The sequence below is a fragment of the Pelodiscus sinensis genome, chromosome 6, assembly GCF_052426305.1.
Source record: "Pelodiscus sinensis isolate ZL-2025 chromosome 6, ASM5242630v1, whole genome shotgun sequence".
Lineage (NCBI taxonomy): Eukaryota > Metazoa > Chordata > Testudines > Trionychidae > Pelodiscus > Pelodiscus sinensis.
In genome coordinates this window covers 85,386,527-85,406,184 of record NC_143057.1, presented here as the reverse complement: position 1 = coordinate 85,406,184, position 19,658 = coordinate 85,386,527, and the positions used below count along the sequence as shown (strand labels likewise).

The window sequence follows — 19,658 nt, the reverse complement described above, 5'->3', positions numbered from 1 at the left end:
TTACATTGGTGTTTATAGAGTGCAGAATATTTGTCTTAATTCTAAACAAATCTCTCATCAATAGAACACAAGATTTTGCTTGTAAGGACAGCAAAGAACTGCATTCAGAGCTGGAAACCAGTACATACCCAGGATCAACTATAGATGGAAACGCCAAGGATGAGCAAACAAGGAAAAGCCAAAGGCTTGCAAAGAAAATTAGTAAGAGATACTTCTGACATTTATTTGCCAGATAAACTACCCTTCTGTTAAGTGATTCGAACATACTGAACCAAAAAAGTATACATTTGTTAGATAGCATTTTCAAAGACACTGAAACGTGGATTTATGAACTACCTTTTTTAAAAGCTCCATATACATCAGTTTCAATAATACTCCACAATAATTTGTACAAGTTTTTATTCCATAGTTACAGTACAGAGTCGAATAATAGACCTGCTTACACAAAACCTTCATAAAATTTAAGAAGACTTTTCAAGAGTGAAAATCTAATTTTATAACATTGTTACTGAAATGATTGAGTATTCAGAAACACCAACACACACAAAAAATATAGATATAGAACACAAATATATGTCCTGATCCTGCATTTGGATCCACAAATCAAACTCCTATGCCTGTGCAGAGTCTCTCTGAAGTCCATCTGACTCAACATGCACAGGATAGCATTCCCGTGGAGCAGATGGCAGCTTTCAATCTCTTTCATGTACTTTTATAACATCTTTTGCAATTATTTCTGTGCACCTCATGCTCTGTATTACATTTAGGCTGTGTCTACACTGGCATGGATTTCCGGAACTGCTTAAAACGGAATACTATTCCGTTTTCAGTTTTTCCGGAAAAGGAGCGTCTACATTGGCAGGCTGCTTTTCCGGAAAAGCCCTTTTTCCGGAACAGCGTCTGTGGCCAATGTAGACGCGCTTTTCCAGAAAAGAGCCCCGATCGCCATTTTCGCGATCGGGGCTTTTTTCTGGAAAAGACTACTGGGCTGTCTACACTGGCCCTTTTCCGGAACAGTGTTCCGGAATAAAGACTTATGCCCGAGCGGGAGCAGAATAGTTTTTCCGGAATAGCAGCTGATTTTGTACAGTAGAGCATCATTGCTTTTCCAGAAATTCAAGAGCCCGTGTAGACAGCTCACAGCTTATTCCGGAAAAGCGGCTTATTTTCCGGAATGAGTGGCCCAGTGTAGACACAGCCATAGTCTCATAATAGCCTGTAAAATAGAGAAGTCTTGTTAGTTCCATTTTTACGTCTGAGGAACTGAGGTGTAAAGAGACTTGCTAGGGTTTTACAGGAAGTCTGCAACAGAGCACAGATTTAAATCTGGGCCTCCTTACTTCTTTTCAAGCCCACTTACCACTGGACTATAATTACTTTTAAGATTGGTGGGTTACTATTATTTTCATTTATGTAAGTCAAGTTTGGCTTTAACTGTGTCCCTAATTTAAGAACTTTTATGAAGGTATAAGTTATATGAGCTACAATAGTAGTATCATATTTGTTATTTGTAAATTTTGCCATTGCTCAGCAGTACAGTTTTCATGAAGGATTATCAGTATTTCCACTATAACCATGTTTTTGATGGGTTTTCTAATCAGATAACTAACATGTTTAAAATGAAGTCATCAACAAGTTTTCATTCAAGAGCAAATTTTTTTTAAACAAAATATTCAAAATAAAACTCACTTTTGTGTTTCCATTGTGACTGGGTATGACCAAATCCTATTGCACAGAGCAAAGTTAATGTAAATGGTCTTTTCTTACATTTCAAAATATCAGCAGGCTGAAGTTTTGAATCTTTAGCCACAACCATCAGGGTGCACAAATAGCCTACAACCACAGAATATGGAGAAGGGTAGCTCTCTACTCCACATGAACAAAATTTTAAACTAGTGGGTCTGCACAATGCATGTCCTTGCCACACCTCCTGCCTGTCCAGAATCCATGCCCATCCAGGATCCTTCTGCCTTCTAGCATAGACAGCTACCCTGGAACACTTCTCCACATCATGAAGGGCAAAGCCGAGGCTGCGGCTTTGCTCGCGGTGCCTCTGGTCTGCTAGAGACGGTCCCCAGGAGACCAGGGGCACCGGGAGCAAATCCGCAGCCGCGGCGGGTCCTGCGCCAGAGCAAAGCCTCAGAGGCGAGGCACCCCGCCGCTGCGGCTTTGCTCCCCGTGTCCCTGGTCTGCTGGGGGGGGGGGGAGGGGCGCAGCTAGTGTGCCCCTCCCCCCAGCAGACCAGGCTTTTGTTGTGGACCCTGGGGCAGAGCAGCTGGGGCGCTGCCGGTTGGTCCCGCAGCACCGCTCTGGGCACTACTGGACCAACCCGGCAGCACCCCAGCTGCTCTGCCCCAGGCGTCCTGATTCAGCCGCTGCTGGTCAGTTTCAGCAGCAGCTGAATCAGGACGCCTGGGGCAGAGCAGCTGGGGTGTTGCTGGGTTGGTCCAGTAGCACTGAGGAGCAGCGCTACTGGAGCAACCCAGCAGCACCCCAGCTGCTCTGCCCCAGGCGTACCTAAGTCAGCCGTTGCTGAAACTGACCAGCGCTGACTACAGGAAGCCCGAGGCACAGTTGCTCTGCACCGGGCTTCCTGGAATCAGCAGCTGATCAGTTTCAGCAGCAGCTGACTTGGGGTTCTTAAGTTGAATCTGTATGTAAGTCAGAACTGGCGGTCAGTTTCAGCAGCGGCTGAATCTGGACGCCAGTTCCGACTTACATACAGATTCAACTTAAGAACAAACCTACAGTCCCTATCTTGTACGTAACCTGGGGACTGCCTGTATACACAAAACACAAAATTGCTAATTTAGGTGCCATAGTTCTGGTAAGAAAGAGAGGAATGACTATATACTGACTGCTTTTCTTTTAAGGGACTGTGGCTCACAATAGCAGATTTGATCGTGAAAAAGATTTAATACACTTTGCCTTAAATGTAGACAGCCAAGAGTTTAAAACAACAGCTGTTTAAAAGCCATATTGTTTTATTCTGTGCATTGAACCCATTTGATATCAAGAAGAAATTGCTGCAAAATTTATAGAATTAAATATCTTTAGTGTGTGTGATTTATGTTTACCTATTTTATTTGAACAACATTCTGAAATGTCTGTTTTTGACAGGTTAGTAGTTGGACAAAAATTTGTGTTGACAAGATTCTTCTTCGAGTGCTTGCTTATGTCCATTCCACTTAGGCGTGCACGTGCCGCATGCACAAGTTCCAGAAGCTTTTTACCCTTAGCAGTACCCGTTGGGCCAGCCAAGGAGCCCCCTGGAATGGCGCCAGTATAACCACGCATATATTCCCTGGCTGGCCCTCACCCCCTCAATTCCTTCTTACCGCTCATGATGGTTGCTGGAACGCTTGGCTTGCTATCGCAAGTGTGCCCTTAGCACTCTTATCTCTTGTAAATAGTTCTTAGTGTTTTGAGTTTCTGTTGCTAGAATTGTTAATAGATAGTTCGCTCCCATTTTCCCCCCTTTGTGGGGGATATGCCAGGGCCTCAGGGCTTCAAACCTTGCCTGCACTGCTTGAAGCCTATGCCCTGCAGTGACCCACACAACGAGTGCCTAAAGTGCCTGGGGGAAGGCCATTTGATGGACTCCTGGATGATTTGTAAATCCTTTAAGCCAAGGACTAAGAGAGAACATGATTCTAGACTCAAGCTACTCCTGATGAAGTCATCACTCCAATCACCAGCACCGGAATCAGCATAGTCGATGAGAAGCCCACCAGGGTCAATCCGGGACGTTGGACATATCTCAAAGCACTTCACGGCATTGGAGCACCGGCCGGTGCCAAGGCACCGCTCCCAGTCCCCGGCATTGAGTGCACGCAAGATGGTGCGAAGAAGGAGATCACCCTTGAGACAGGACCAAGGGGCGCATCCGCGAGGGGATGCCCCGAGGCTTCATCTCCAGTGCACCATCCGCACAGACCGAGCCCTGCATGGGCAAGCAGCATGGAGGCCCAGGACCTGTCCATGGAGGAGGTCCCACAGCCTTCAACCCCAGATACGTTTCTGGCAGCTCGGGAGCTGATAGAGCTCACGTCCTCCCCAGGCTGGCACCTCATGGTACAGAGGTGCGCGCGGGCTGGGAACGCCATGGGGTTAGGGTGGCTCTGTCACCTCCTTCGGTGCCACCTCCCCCATCACTCGGGATGTGAATCAAGTCTGGCACTGACTGTGATAACGGCACCGACCCCGCCAGTGCAGGATCTGTGCGGATTAGGACAACCGTCCCTCCAGTGCCACCAGCGCCACATCTCCCAGCGCCAGAGTCTTTGTCTATGCTCCAGCTGGCACCGCCACTGCCACACCAGGGGAAACCATTGGCTATGGCACAGCACAGCCACTGTCATGAGCAGGCATCATCTGAGGACTGCCGTGGTCCACATCGGAATGCTCCTCTGAGTCAGATGTGGAATCCTTGTTGTCTAGGGCCTCATTGCGTTGTTCTGCCAGGTCACAGAGGTCAGGGTCCATGCACAGGTCGAGGTCCTGGCACCAATCCCGGTCTTGGTGTTGGTCTCGTTCGCAGCACTGCTCAAGGAGGGCCAGTCCGACTACGGTGCAGTCATAGTCCCCGCAATAGCAGCCACCTACTTAGTGGCCCTTTTGGGCCCCCTGAGAGTACCACCAAGCCCAGGGCCAGGGCTCTTCCAGGTCAGGATCGGTGGTGGCCTCGTCATACTCAGACCATAGGGCTACCCCCTCAGCTACCCCACTAACAAGAGGCCCTGGTCAGAGAGAAGAGCCAGCCTCCCGGGGTTGAGTGGGGACTCTGCACGTCCACCTCAGCAACCACCCTCATTGGGCTCTAACCAGATGCAGCCCACTCAATCCCTGCCAACTGTGCCTGTAGAAGGGCCACCACCGCAGAGGGACTCCTCGTCCTCATCACCAGATGAAACCTTGGCGGACCTGTCCCCAGCTGTGCCAGCCATGGACATGCAAACGCATCAGGGTCTCCTCAAGCGTCTGGCCCAAAACTTGGGGGTGCAGGCCAAGGAGGTCAAGGAGGATGCGGATCCAATGGTGGACATACTTACAGCTGATTCCCAGCAAGGATCACCCTCCCTCTCAATAAGACAGTGGCAAAAATTACAAAAATCTTCTGGCAGACACCAGCCTCCATACCACCGACTCACTCAAAACGGGGTCGAGAGATGGTACTTTGTGCCATAGGCCGGGCATGAACCTCTATTCACCCATCCACCCCTTGGCTCAGCGGTGGTGCATGCCACCTGCCAAAAGGAAAGGCAGGGTCAACTGGGTCCCATCCCTAAGAGTAAGAAACCTAGAAAACTAGATCTCTTAGGGCGAAAGGCTTATGTGACGGCTGAGCTGCAGCTGAGAATTGCAAACCAACAAGCAATGCTCAGCAAATACACATACAACTCTTGGGCGGCTGTCAATACGTTTAAAGCCAAGCTCCCTCAGGGGTCCCAACAGGAATTTGAGAAGGGAAAGGTGGTCTCCAGGATGGCCCTTTAGGCTGTACTGGACAGAGCAGATTTGGTGGTATGATCAATGGCCACGGGCATAGTTAATGCACAGAAGCTCGTGGCTTCAGGTCTCTGGCATTCCCCCTGAAGTATAGACAACGCTTCAGGATCCGCCTTTTGAGGGGTAGGGACTTTTTTTGGAACAGACTGATAGCAAGTTACACAGTCTTAAGGATTCTAGGGCAACATTGAAGTCCCTGAGTATTCATACCCCCGCCCCGCAGTGTCTCTCGCTGAACGTGAGACCACAGAGGCGGTACCAACAAGGCTCCAGGTTTGACAACAGATGGAGGAGTAGGGGGAATAATGCCAGAGGCCCCAGGAGGTGCTCTTGTTTGGCCTCCGATCAGAACCAAGGGCCCCCTAATAACTCCTGGGGCCCAAGGTCAGGCTTTTGAAGGTGTGTCCAAGGATGGAGTACCAGCCCCAGTGCTAGATCGCTTCTTCTCAGACAGACTTCCCCTCTCCATCATTCCTGGCGCTCCATCACTTCGGACCAGTGAGTCCTCGACACCCATTCCTCTCTTCCCTTCCTTCCCACCCTCCTCCTTGTCCCTCTTCTGGGACCTTCTTCGTCAGGAGGTCACTTCACTCCTATCTTTGGGGGCGGTAGAAGAGGTTCCCCTCACATTCAGGGGAAAGGGATTTTATTCCCATTACTTCCTCATTCCGAAGTCCAAAAGGGGCCTTCGCCCCATTCTAGACCTCAGAGGGCTCAACGCCTTCATAAGGAAATCAAGGTTCAGGATGGTGACGTTAGCCTCCATCATTCCATCACTCGATCTAGGGGACTGGTACGCTGCCCTCGATTTGAAGGACACATATTTTCACATATCCATTGTCCCTCTCCACAGACAGTTTCTGCATTTTGTAGTGGGTGGCGACCACTATTGGTTTGTGGTCCTGCCATTTGACCTTTCCTCTGCTCCCAGGGTGTTCACCAAATGTATGGCAGAGGTAGCTGTCTTTCTAAGGAGGAAAGGGCTCCACTGGCTCATAAGGGGTCGTTCCAGAGACCAGATACTGTCCCATATTGCGTTAGCCAGGGAAACCTTCTCCCAGCTGGGTCTTATGTTAAACCCTCATCCCCACTCAAAGGGTATGTCTACACTACAAAGTTAATTCGAACTAACAGACATTAGTTCGAATTAACTTTGATAGGCGCTACACAGGCAAACCGCTAGTTTGAACTTAATTCGAACTAGCGGAGCGCTTAATTCAAACTAGGTAAACCTCATTCTACGAGGACTAACGCCTAGTTCGAATTAAGTAGTTCGAATTAAGGGCTGTGTAGCCACTTAATTCGAACTAGTGGGAGGCTAGCCCTCCCCAGCTTTCCGTGGTGGCCACTGTGGGCACCACAAGGGAAACTCTTCTGCCCCCCTCCCAGCCCCGGAGCCCTTAAAGGGGCACGGTCTGGCTACGGTGCCCGTGCCAGGTGCAAGCCTGCCAGCACCCAGCCAGCAGACCCTGCACCTGGCATGGCACAAGCCAGCCACCCGCTGCCACCCAGCCCTCCACCTCTTCCCGGGACCAGGCTGGCGGCTCCCGGGAGCCTGCCCAGGTCCGCAAGAGGCGGGCGCCCGCCTGGTCTAATGCAGACATCGTGGACCTCATCCACGACCTCCGCACTAGGCACAGGAAAGTGGCCGTCTAGGGCAGGATAGCTGCCAGCCTGGCTACCCAGGAGCAAGTTTGCATGAAAATCAGGGTGGTCCAGTGAGACCCCCGACCCTGAGCCCTGAGCTTAGAACATAAGAACATAAGAATGGCCATACTGGGTCAGACCAAAGGTCCATCTAGCCCAGTAGCCTATCTGCCGACAGCGGCCAACACTAGGTACCCTGGAGGGGATGGACCGAAGACAATGACCAAGCCATTTGTCTCATGCCATCCATCTGCAGCCTTCCACAAACAGAGGCCAGGGACACCATTTCTACCCCCTGGCTAATAGCACTCCATGGACCCAACCTCCATGACTTTATCTCACTTCTCTTTAAACTCTGTTCTAGTTCTAGTCTTCACAGCCTCCTGCAGCAAGGAGTTCCACAGGTTGACTATTTGCTTTGTGAAGAAGAACTTTCTGTTATTAGTTTGAAGCCTGCTACCCATTCATTTCATTTGGTGTCCTCTAGTCCTTCTATTATGGGAACTAATGAAGAACTTTTCTTTATGCACCCTCTCCACACTACTCATGCTTTTATAGATCTCTATCATATCCCCCTCAGTCTCCTCTTTTCTAAGGTGAGAAGTCCCAGTCTCTTTAGCCTCTCTTCATATGGGACCTGTTCCAAACCCCTAATCATTTTAGTTGCCCTCCCCTCTCCCACCCTTTCTCTTCCCTTTTCCCAGTCTCCCCGAGTTTTGTTCAATAAAGAGAGTTTCTAGTTTTGAACACACATGTCCTTTATTTTGTACATCAGGAAGGGGGGCTAGGGAGGGATAAGTGGAAGGAGGTGAGGGAGGAATGGGGTATGAGCCCCCGATGGGGAGGACTGGGGTGGCTCTGCGGGCTCCTCGGGGTGGAAGCTCTCCTGCAGCCCCCCGATTGACCCCCCTCCCCGGATGGCAGCCTGCGGCAAGTGCAGCCGGGCTGATGGCCGAGTGCTGTGATGTGCCAAGTGTGGGCACTCAGGGCACTCCAAGCCAGGACTGCTTTGCAGGTGGGGAACCCCTGAGAACTGTCTGTCTGGGGTGGGGATCAGGTCCCTTTAAGCACAGCCCTCGGCTAGCGTGAAACAGCAGCTCCACGCTCTAAGTCCTAATCTGATGCCCTGCTGGCACTGCTTCCGGCCAGCCTTAACTTTGGTTCTATGTGGACATGCTAGTTCGAATTAGCAAAATGCTAATTCGAACTAGTTTTTAGGTCTAGATGCACTAGTTCGAATTAGCTTAGTTCTAATTAACTAATTCGAATTAAGTTAGTTCGAATTAGTGCTGTAGTGTAGACATACCCAAATAGAGTTTGTGGGAGTGAGGCTAGATGCCACAATGGGGCGGGCGTCCCTTCCGAGCTCCATATTCATGTCCATAAAGGACATTATTCAGCGCCTCCAGGCCATCCTTATGACAATGGCGAGGCACTGCTTGAAACTATTGGGTCACATGGCGGCACGCACTTACATGGTGCAATATGCCAGGCTGCGCCTCCGACCCCTTCAGGTTTGATTGTCAAGGGTTCCGCTCACGACCACATTGATACTGTGTTTACTGTCCCTCCGGAGGTCCTGTCAATGTTGGACTGGTGGCTGAGGGAGAGCAAAGTGTGCTATGGGGTCCCCTTTGCTCAGCGCCCTCCCTCGATGCAGCGCAACACAGCAGCGATGTATTATATCAACCCACATGGGGGTGCTCAATCTTCTCCCCTCTGTCAGGAGGCTTTAGCCCTTGGGGACCTTTTCATTGTGCAGGGGGTTCACCTGCAGGTGACCTACCTCCCAGGGGCCTGCAGTACCCCAGCAGACTGCCTCAGCAGGGCCTTCTCGTCGCACGAGTGGTCTCTCAAGGAAGAGGTGGTACACCTTCTTTTCTGCAGGTGGAGAACTCCCCTACTAGACCTTTTCGCATCCCAATCCAACAAGAAGTGCACCTGGTTCTGCTCTTACTGGGGCTAGGGCTCAGGGTCAGTGGGGATGCCCTGGCAATGCGGTGGCCAGCAGGCCTCCTTTACGCCTTCCCCTTCTTTCCCCTGGTTCATAAGGTTTTCCTGAGGGTCAAGAAGTACAAGGCAACATTGATTCTCATAGCCCCAGCCTGGCCCCGCCAACACTAGTACACCACGCTGGTGTCGCTATTGGTGGAGGATCCCATTGCCTTCCTGCTCTTCCCGGACCTATTGATGCAAGAGCTCAACCAGAGCCTACCCGAACCTACATTCTCTCCATCTCATGACTTGGAGGATCCTTGGCTGCGAGAGGGGAGCTCCTCTGTTCAGACCCAATGAGATGGATACTGATGGAGAATAGGAACCCCTCTACCAGGGCGACCTATCAGGCCAAGTGGAGGAGGTTTTCAGCATGGGTCATACAGAAAAGTGGGGACCCTGTGCAAGCTCCCTAGTCTTAGATTACCTCCTCGACCTCAAGCAGCAGGGGTTGTCCACCTCCTCAGTAGGTGTACACCTGGCAGCCATCGCAAGGGGAAGGAGGAGGCTCTGTCTTCATCCATGTCATCGTCAAACATTTTCTGAGGAGTTTGGGTAAGCTCTAGGTTAGGCAGCCTATCCAACAGTAGGACCTAAACTTAGTGCTCCGGGGACTTATGCGGGCCCCTATTGAGCCATTGGCTATGTGCTCTCTCTCTCTCACCTATCTTGAAAGGTGTCCTTTTTTATGGCTATCACCTCAGCTAGAAGAGTATCTGAGTTGCAGGCTCTTTCTTCAGAGCTGCCATAAATGGTGTTTCATAAGGTCAAGGTGACCCTACATCTGCACCCCGCCTTTCTACCTAAAGTAGCATTCCTGTTCCATATGTCCCAGGAGATTTTCCTGCCAGTTTTCTATCCGAAGCCGCATGCAGATGAGAAAGAGCAAGCACTACACATGCTAGATGTTAGGAGGGCTCTAGCCTTTTCTTTGGAAAGAACAAGACAGTTTTGTAGGTCTACTTGGCTCTTTGTCTCTATAGCAGACAGAATGAAAGGCCTCCCGATGTCAGCTCAGTGCCTGTCCTCATGGATCACGGCATGTATCAGTGCATGTTATGACCTAAAGGAGAAGTCGGCCCTGCCTCTCACGGCCCACTCTACCAGGGCCCAGGCCTCCTCAACAGCATTCGTGGCACAGGTGTCAATCAGACATTTGTAGAGCTGCCACATGGTCTTCGGGCCATAGTTTCACTAACCATTATGCAATTACACAACAGGCTAGACAGGATGCAGTTGTTGGCAGAGCAGTGTTGCAGTCTGTTTCTTCTTAGGATTCTGACCCCTCCTCTGTGGGTATTGCTTGGGAATCACCTAAGTGGAATGGACATAAGCAAGCACTTGAAGAAGAAAAAAAGGTTACTTACCTTGTAACCGTTGTTCTTCGAGATGTGTTGCTTATGTCCATTCCAATCCTGCCCACCTTCCCTTTGTCGGAATGTCTGGCAAGAAGGAACTGAGGGGATGGGGAGGCAAGAAGGGGGGTTATACTGGCACCACTCCAGGGGGCTCTCCGGCTGGTCCAATGGGTACTGCTAAGGGTAAAAAGCTTCTGGAACTCATGCACGCGGTGCACGCACACCTAAGTGGAATGGACATAAGCAACACATCTCGAAGAACAACGGTTACAAGGCAAGTAACCTTTTTTTTTTTTTTCAGAAAACTTGTGTGCTAACCAGTGCTGAAGCCAAAACGATAAACAAACATATTTTTCAGTTTATCAGATCTTTATTTTATGTTTTTCAGCAAAACAAACCTCTGTTAAAAAAATTTCAAATACTGCACCTGTTGTCTCCATTACTCTTTCAAAAATCAATAGGAAAAATCTCTTTGGGGAGACATTACTGCATAAAGCTGTTGCTGACGATGATACAGACCTTGTATGCAAAATTATAAAAGTTGGTGCAAATGTAAATACACAGGACTATGCTGGTAAGTTTCATTTCTAGTTAAAAGATAATTTACAAACAAATATATAGGCCTAAGTAATAAATGTTCATGGTACAAGATCACAAATGAAGGATGTTTTAGAGTTGATCCACCACTTTACTAAATTCTTAATAGTTTATCTTGGTAAATGCTCATAAGACAGGTGATAAATGTGCAGACCCATATATGTAATATATACATTACCTCCAAAACTCAATATTAATGTATTGATTATTTTCATCCTTCTGGTATGCACTCTATGTAAGACAGTCTAGAATTTGGCTTGATAGATTCAGTGTTGTTCATTTTGGCTATGTCTAGACTGCAGCGCTTTTCCAGGATACTGGAGGTATCCAAGGAGCACGTCTGCTTTTTTGGAAAAAATTTCAAAGAAGCGGATGCACTATTTCACCATCACTTTAAACCTTGTTTTACAAGGAAGAAGGGATGTGTTGAAAGAGGACTTTTTTCCAAAATTTAGCACCGTGTAGATACGCCAAATTTCAGAAAAGGCTCTTTTGACAGTAAAGCAGAAAAAGATATACAGTTTATGTACTGCAAATTGCATTTCTTTTTCTGATTTATCTTTGCAGTGTAGACCTAGCCTTTGAAGTTAATGTGAGTTTTGCCCTTGCCTTAATGGGGAAAGGGTTGTGTTAAATTTCAATATCTAGAAACCACCAACATTCTAGATATCTCCGCATGTGGGGAGATGGTTGAAGAAGAAGATGACTTTAGTTAACAAGATCTAAGTGTGCTTTGCTACAGGTAGTAGTGGAAGGAGGATTGGAAAGTAAGGTGTGATGCATTTCTGTTGTTTCCCCAAGTTCACTCTGTCAATTCAGTAAGAGCACTGCCACACAGTGAACTCACACAAAGCTACACTCAGTAGCTCAGGGCTTACATACTGTCTTCATCTTTCCCAAATCGTCTTTCCTCCATTGAGTAGAATTGCTACTTTGGTGGCAGAGCCAAGGTGATGGGGAATGAGGGCTAGTGCCCCTGCTATAGAAATATTAGAGAGGCTAATCTATGTTTCCTCCCTGACATATCATTCTTTTCAAGCTGTGTGCATGCTTGGAGGTGTGGAGGCAAGTGTGAGACTGGTAGGGCTGGAACAGCTGCTGTGGCTCCTGGGACTAGCCTGGGGAACAGATAAGTACAGCTACCTCCCACCAAGTCTCAGTAGCTCCCCGTGGTCCCAATGCAGAGAACCCAGACTGCCCTCTCAGCCTTAGATTTCCCTCTGTCCCATGCAGAGCACCTTTGCTCCACCTGTTACTCAACCTCTGATTGCTACAGTTCTGCTCTCCACAAAGGTGAAAGATCGATTTTTTCCATATAACTAGAGAGGGAAGTAGAAAACAAGTAAACATTTTTCATCATGTTACTTCTTTCTTTCTAGCCATTCTTCAATGTTCTTAAAGCAGGAGGTCAGACTAGATGTTCATGATAGTTCTTTTTGGCCTTAAAGGTCTACGAATTTATAAATTTAATGATGCTTGGAAATACTGAAATGGAACAGCCATACAGTCCCACCATTATTATTTTCTAGAGTCTGTTCCTGAGATAGGGACATATGTTGTACTATACATAGCTCAGGTTCTTTATTTTTCCACTTTTGTAATTACAGTGAAAAGGAAGTTACTCACCATGTGCAGTAATGACTCTTCTTCGACGTAGTGTAACTTCCTTTTCTTCTTCAGCTAATGTCCCCCTGGGTGCTCCGCATAAGGTGACTACAAAGCAGTACTCACTATGGGTATGTCTACACTACCCCGCTAGTTCGAACTAGCGGGGTAATGTAGGCATACCGCACTTGCAAATGAAGCCCGGGATTTGAATTTCCCGGACTTCATTTGCATAAACTGGGCGCCGCCATTTTTAAATCCCTGCTCGTTCGAACCCCGTGCCACGCGGCTACACGCGGCACGAACTAGGTAGTTCGGACTAGGCTTCCTCATTCCACGAGGAGTAATGGTAGTTCAGACTAGGAAGCCTAGTCTGAACTACCTAGTTCGTGCTGTGTGTAGCCGCGCGGCACGGGGTTCGAACGAGCAGGGATTTAAAAATGGCGGCGCCCAGTTTATGCAAATGAAGCCCGGGAAATTCAAATCCCGGGCTTCATTTGCAAGTGCGGTATGTATACATTACCCTCCTAGTTCGAACTAGGAGGGTATTGTAGACATACCCTATGACTGGTGGGACTCAGAGGGTATGTCTAGACTACATGGCTCCGTCGACGGAGCCATGTAGATTTGTTTGTTCGGCAAAGGGAAATGAAGCCGCTATTTAAATAATCGTGGCTTCATTTAAATTTAAATGGCTGCCCCGCTCTGCCAATCAGCTGTTTGTTGGCAGATCGGGGCAGTCTGGACGCTCCCCTGTCAACATGAAAGCCCTTTATTAACCTCCCCGGTAAACCTCATCCTACGAGGCATAACGGGGAGGTCGATAAAGGGCTTTCAGGTAGGCGTGGGAGCATCCAGACTAGCGCGCTGAGCCGACAAAAGCTGATCAGCTGTTTGTCGTCTCAGTGTGGCAGCCATTTAAATTTAAATGAAGTTGTGATTATTTAAATCGCGGCTTCATTTCCCTCTGCTGATCAGCCTAATCTACATGGCTCCATCAACGGAGCCATGTAGTATAGACACACCTAGAGTGACTGCTTTTCAGCAGCAGATAGAACTGCCGTAGCCACTGATGTGTCTGCCACCAGCTAAGGCCTGATGGCATCACGCTTAGAAAACGTGTGGTGAGATGAGCAGGTGGCTGCCCGATAAATGTCTTTGAGAGGCACATTGCTGAGGAATTCCATGGATGTTGCTGTAGCACAGTTGGAGTGTGTTCTCGGTGCCGCCCTTAGTGATTTGTTGCGAAGGGACTGGCACTGGAGTATGCAACCTGCTATCAGTTTGGAAATGCATTGTGTAGAAATTGGGTTGCCCCTGGAGTAGTTTGCAATAGAGATGAACAGACGTGGGGACTTGCAAAACTTCTGAGTTCTGTCGATATAAAAAGCCAAAGCCCATCTGACATCCAAGAATGATGAATGGCGTGGATAGGAGATGTATGTAGCTTTGGAAAAAATGCAGGTAGGACTATGGGCTCATTGATGTGGAAGCAGGTACTGACTTTAGGTAGAAAAGCTGGATGTGGTCTCAGAGTCACTTTGTCTTTGGCAAAGACGGTGTATGGTGGGCCCACCATTAGGGCTCCTATCTCGCTCACCTTCTTGCGGAGGTGATGGCCACTAGAAAAAGCACCCTCATTGTGAGGAGTAGGAGAGGGCATGTGACCATAGGTTCGAAGGGAGGTCTCATAAGAAACTTAAGCATCAGGTTTAGGTTCCATGAGGGCGGTGGGGTCCTGCAAGGGGATAAGGGTTCTGGAGTCCCTTCAGAAATCTGGTGACTGGATGTGTGAACAGTGATGACCCCTCAATGAGGTCATAGAAGGCCGCAATGGCCGCCAAGTGTACTTTAATGGATGAAATAGATAGGGGGCCACTCTTCAAGCCATGTAAGTAATAAAGTACTGTATGAAGTGGGGCTTTGCCAGGGTTGACATGTGTCTGATGACACCATTTTTGCATGTAAGTTTTTCTAGTAGACTGCCTCCTGCTATGTAGAAGGATGGTTTTCACTTGTTTAGAGCAGCCCACTTCAGCTCCACAGAGCCAGACAGGAGTCAAGCCTGGAGGTGAAGGGTCTGAGGATAAGGGTGAAGTAATTTGCCCACATTCTGGGAGAGGAACCTTTGTGGAAGAGGATATGGTGGTTTGATGGACACGCGCTGAAGGTATGGGAACCAGGTCTGTCTGGACCAAGATGGAGCTACTAGGATGACCTGAGCTCTGTCTGAGTGGATCTTGTGCAGGATTATGGGGACCAATGGCAGTGGAGGGAAGGCAAAGTGAATCAGTTCGTCTCATGGGATTAGAAACGCATCACCCTTGGATCCCCTGCCCAGTCCTGCTTGGGAACAGAAATGAGGGAATTTGGTGTTGCTCATGGTTGTGAAAAGATCTGTCATTGGAAATCCCCACCTGTGAAAAATGGAATCTGTCACCACTGGACGGAGTTCCCACTTGTGATCTATGGCAAAATTGCAGCTGAGAGCATTGCCATGACATTGTTGACCCCTGGTAAATATGCTTCCCTTAAAAAGATCCCATGCTAGATACACCAATTCCAAAGCCATATAGCCTATGCTCAGAGGGATCAGGAGCAAGCTCCACCCTGTCTGTTTGTGTAAAACATGGTGGTAGTATTGTCCGTCAGCATGCGAACGGTGCAGTTGTTGATGGTCAAGACAAAGTATCTACATGCATTTTGGACAGCTCTGAGCTATAACAGATTGATGTGCAGCATGGCCTCATGAGGTAACCATTTGTCCTGTATCATATATTGGTGTAAGTGGACACTCCACCCTATCAGTGAGGCGTCGGTTCTGATCTGTAGTGATGGTTCCGGTTGAAGAAAGGGGACCCTTGAGAGTAAATTGCGGGGGGATGACCACCATTTGAGAGAGTCTAGTGTTTGCTTGGGCACCAGAACCAGCTTGTGCAACGGGTGCTACAATGGTTTATAGACTGTTGCCAACCAATGCTGGAAGACATGGAAATGTAGGCGTGCATACTGGACCACATAAGTGGTGGCCTCCATATGGCCCTTCAGTTGGAGGCAAATATGGGCCATCGTAGAGGGGTTCACTAATAGGGTGTCAAGTAGGTCACTTAGTGTATCAAATTGTTGTTGAGGTAGCTATGTTTTGGCTGATATAGAGTGGAGCTGTGCTCTTATGTATTCCCAAGTCCTGCACAGGATTGAGAGTCAACTTGTACTCGTTTAATAGGAGTCCTAACTAGTTGAAAAGTCTTTTGGTCTTTGACACCACTTCTGTTGTCTCAATTCCAGTGCAACCCTTTATTAGGCAATTGTCTAGGTATGGGAAGATCACAACCCGTTGACGTCAAAGGTATGCTGTGACTACTGTTAGGACCTTTGAAAAAACCCGCGGGATGGAGGATAGGCTGAAGAGGAGGACCTAGTATTGGAAACGATCATCCCCCATGGTGAATCTCAGGTAGTGTCTGTGTGTAGGATGTATTGAGATGTGAAAGTATGTGTCCTGCAGGTTGAGGGCTGAGAACCAGTCCCTTTCTTCCACTGTTGGAATTGGAACCTCCTCTGTAGCTCCCATCTGGAGAAGCTGATCGATCTCTTGCTTGAGAGGTATCTAGTGAGAGGGGTCTCTGGAGAGGGACTGGGAAGGGGGGAGGATAGGTGGAAGTGAGGTGAACAGGATTGTATATCCCGCTAGGATGATTTCCATAACCCGCTGGTCAGATGCTATTGCGTCCCAATGATGAAGGAAGGGACATAGCCTGTGGTCAAATATATGACTGATTTTGCACTGGTTAAACAGGGAGGTCGGGCAGACCTTTGACCAACATTTCAAATCTGTTGTTTAGAAGCTTGTACACCAGAGGAGCGTAGTTGTTGTGAACACCTCCTCTGGATACGTTGTCTGGAACAGCCGGCGGAGGAACAGAGCGCTGCTGGGGAGATGGAACTGCGGCGATTCTCAGCACCGGGCTGCCTGTGTGCAGCTGCGGCGTGAGGAGGTGGAGCGCCAGCAGATGCCAGGATGCTGGCATGACATGGCCCCGCTGATTTTAAAGGTCCGCGGCAGCTCGGCTCTGGCTGCATGTCCTCGGCAGCTGGCTGCGCCCCTCCGACTCCAGTCCTGCCACGGCCCCAGCCCCTTGCTGGCAAGAGACCGCTTCCCTGTGGGTTGGGAGTGAGGGGTGCTTGTCCATAGGGAGGAGCTGGACAGGGCAGGGAAAAGGCTGCTGTGACCCAGCAGCGAGTGAAAGGGGGAGTTCACTTGAAGCGCCTTTGCCTTTATGGAAAAAAAGGAATGAAAATGCTATTTGCTATTCATAGGTCTAAAATGCTGGGACAAAAATGAAAACAAACAAAAAAACCCATTGCAAAATGCAAACGTGTAAAAGACAACAAAAAAGGGGGCGAGGAATGTTTTGCTTGGCCCTGGGGGAGGGGAAGCAGTTGGGCTGGGTTGTGGGGAGGGTAGGGGAGTGGAAAAATATGGGGAAGGGGCTTGTGCTGAGGGGAAGGGATGGGAGGAGGTCAGGAGAAGGAGAAGAAGAAGAAAAAGAAAGGGGAAGGCACCAAGGGACAGGGATGCAGGAGAGACAAATCCCAGGGGGCCAAGTGCAGACAATGAGGAAAAGGGCAGGAGGGGAGATGTCAGTGGGAGGGGGAACAGGGTGATGCTGGGAGCGGAGAGGGTAAGGGCACTGGGGGTTAGAGGGAGGAGGGGGAGGTGTTGGGAGAAGGCTTGAAAGAAGGGGTGGGCATGAGGAAGGTGGGGAGGGAGCAAGGCATGTGTGAGGGCACAGGGGCATGAGGGGAATGGGGGCAGAGGGTGCTGAGGTGGTGGGTATCAGGGAAAAAGAGGGCAAAGGGGGAAGGGGCAATGAGGGAAGAGGGAGGAACCAAGAGGGTGCAGGTGCCAGGAGATTCTGGGGGTGAAGCAGAAGGGCAGACATCTGCAGGGGAGGAGCCAGCATCAGAGGAGAGAGGCAGGGCAGGTGTGTAGAGGGAGGTGTTAGGAGAGGGGATGAGGAGAGGTAGCTCACTTGATCAGAGTGGGGCTACTGGAGGAGTGGGCACAGGGGGGAGAGAAAGGCTGGTGGAGGGGGGCAGGTCTCAGGAAGGCTGAGGGCAGCGAGAAGGGCAGGAGGCAGGACAGCAGAGGGAAAAGGTAGAAGTTTGTAAGATATTTATTAATAACTTTGGTGATATTTATTAAGAACGTATTAGTAATTACTGTTCTTATTTTTATTAGGAATTTATGTCATTAAAAAAAAACACTTTTGGGGGGGTGGCGAGTCCCTTTTTTGTCTGGTGAGTAGGGTTTTCCATAATTCGTCGAGCCCTGCTCATGACCACAGCTGAAGCAGTTACTCTTGTTGCTGTGTCGGCTACATCAATTGCCGAGAGCAGCGCGGTGCAGGCTATTGTGTGCCCCTCACGGATGATCACTCTGAGGATGGGTCTCTTGGATTCTGTCAGGTGTTCCATCAATTCGGCTAACTTCGAGTAGTTGTCGGAATTGTGGTTGGCTAGAAGGGCAGAGTAATTCTCTATTCTGAGTTGCAGGGTGGCCAAAGAGTACACCTTTCTGCCAAATTGGTCTACCCTCTTGTTGTTCTTTGTCCCCAGTGTTCTGTTTAAACGGAGGGACTTTTGACTGTTAGTTTGCTGCGTCTACCACCAATGAGCTTGGTTGAGGGTGGGAAAAAAATAAGTCTAATATTTCTTGTCCACTTTCTTACATATTGGTTGGGCTGATGCAGGCATCTACCAGACATCATCGGACACCTCAATGATAGCCTTGTCTATTGGCAACACAATCCTGCCCTAGAATGAAGGACGAATGTTCTTTAGGAGGCAGTGTTGTTTCTCTTGAAGTTTCACTTCCTGTGTCATAGCTACCCTCTTAATAAGATCTTGAAACTGCTTCAAGTTGTCGGAGGTATGTGCGTCCTCAGGTACTGTAGGCTCCTCAAGGGAGGCAGATTAATTGTCTTGTGGTAGTTGAGTGTTGTCTTGATTGTCCAAGAGCTGGCACTCCCTCTCCTCTGTCTCTGGCATGGTGAGGAGAGTGTGAGATGGTGAATTTGGTGGAAGCCTTTTCGGCACAGGGAATGGGTTAACCTGCTGATGTGTAGATCATAGAATCATAGAATCATAGAATAATAGGACTGGAAGGGACCTCGAGAGGTCGAGTCCAGCCCCCTGCCCTCAAGGCAGGATCAAGCTCCGTCTACACCATCCCTGATGTCTATCTAACCTGTTCTTAAATATCTCCAGAGAGGGAGATTCCACCACCTCCCTTGGCAATTTATTCCAATATTTGACCACCCTGACAGTTAGGAATTTTTTCCTAATGTCCAATCTAAACCTCCCCTGCTGCACTTTAAGCCCATTACTCCTTGTCCTGTCCTCAGAAACCAAGAGGAACAAATTTTCTCCTTCCTCCTTGTGACACCCTTTTGATATTTGAAAACCGCTATCATGTCCCCCCTTAATCTTCTTTTTTTCCAAACTAAACAAGCCCAGTTATGAAGCCTGGCTTCATAGGTCATGTTCTCTAAACCTTTAATCATTCTTGTCGCTCTTCTCTGTACCCTTTCCAATTTCTCCACATCTTTCTTGAAATGTGGCGCCCAGAACTGGACACAGTACTCCAGCTGAGGCCTAACTAGTGCAGAGTAGAGCGGCAGAATGACTTCACGAGTTTTGCTTACAACACACCTGTTGATACAACCTAGAATCATATTTGCTTTTTTTGCAACAGCATCACACTGTTGGCTCATATTCAACTTGTGGTCCACTATGACCCCTAGATCCCTTTCCGCCATGCTCCTTCTTAGACAGTCGCTTCCCATCTTGTATGTATGGAACTGATTGTTCCTTCCTAAGTGGAGCACTTTGCATTTCTCTTTATTAAACCTCATCCTGTTTACCTCTGACCATTTCTCTAAC

At 48.7% G+C, this 19,658-nt stretch overlaps 1 protein-coding gene across 1 annotated transcript in view; it reads left to right on the top strand.

Moving 5' to 3' along the window:
• The window catches only part of ANKRD31 (ankyrin repeat domain 31), a 147,033-nt gene that overhangs the window by 25,887 nt on the left and 101,488 nt on the right, over positions 1-19,658 (top strand). The window contains exons 9-10 of the mRNA XM_089779540.1: positions 65-216; positions 10,897-11,082. Of these exons, the coding sequence (XP_089635666.1) occupies positions 65-216; positions 10,897-11,082 (338 nt within the window). The remainder of the gene's footprint in view (positions 1-64; positions 217-10,896; positions 11,083-19,658) is intronic.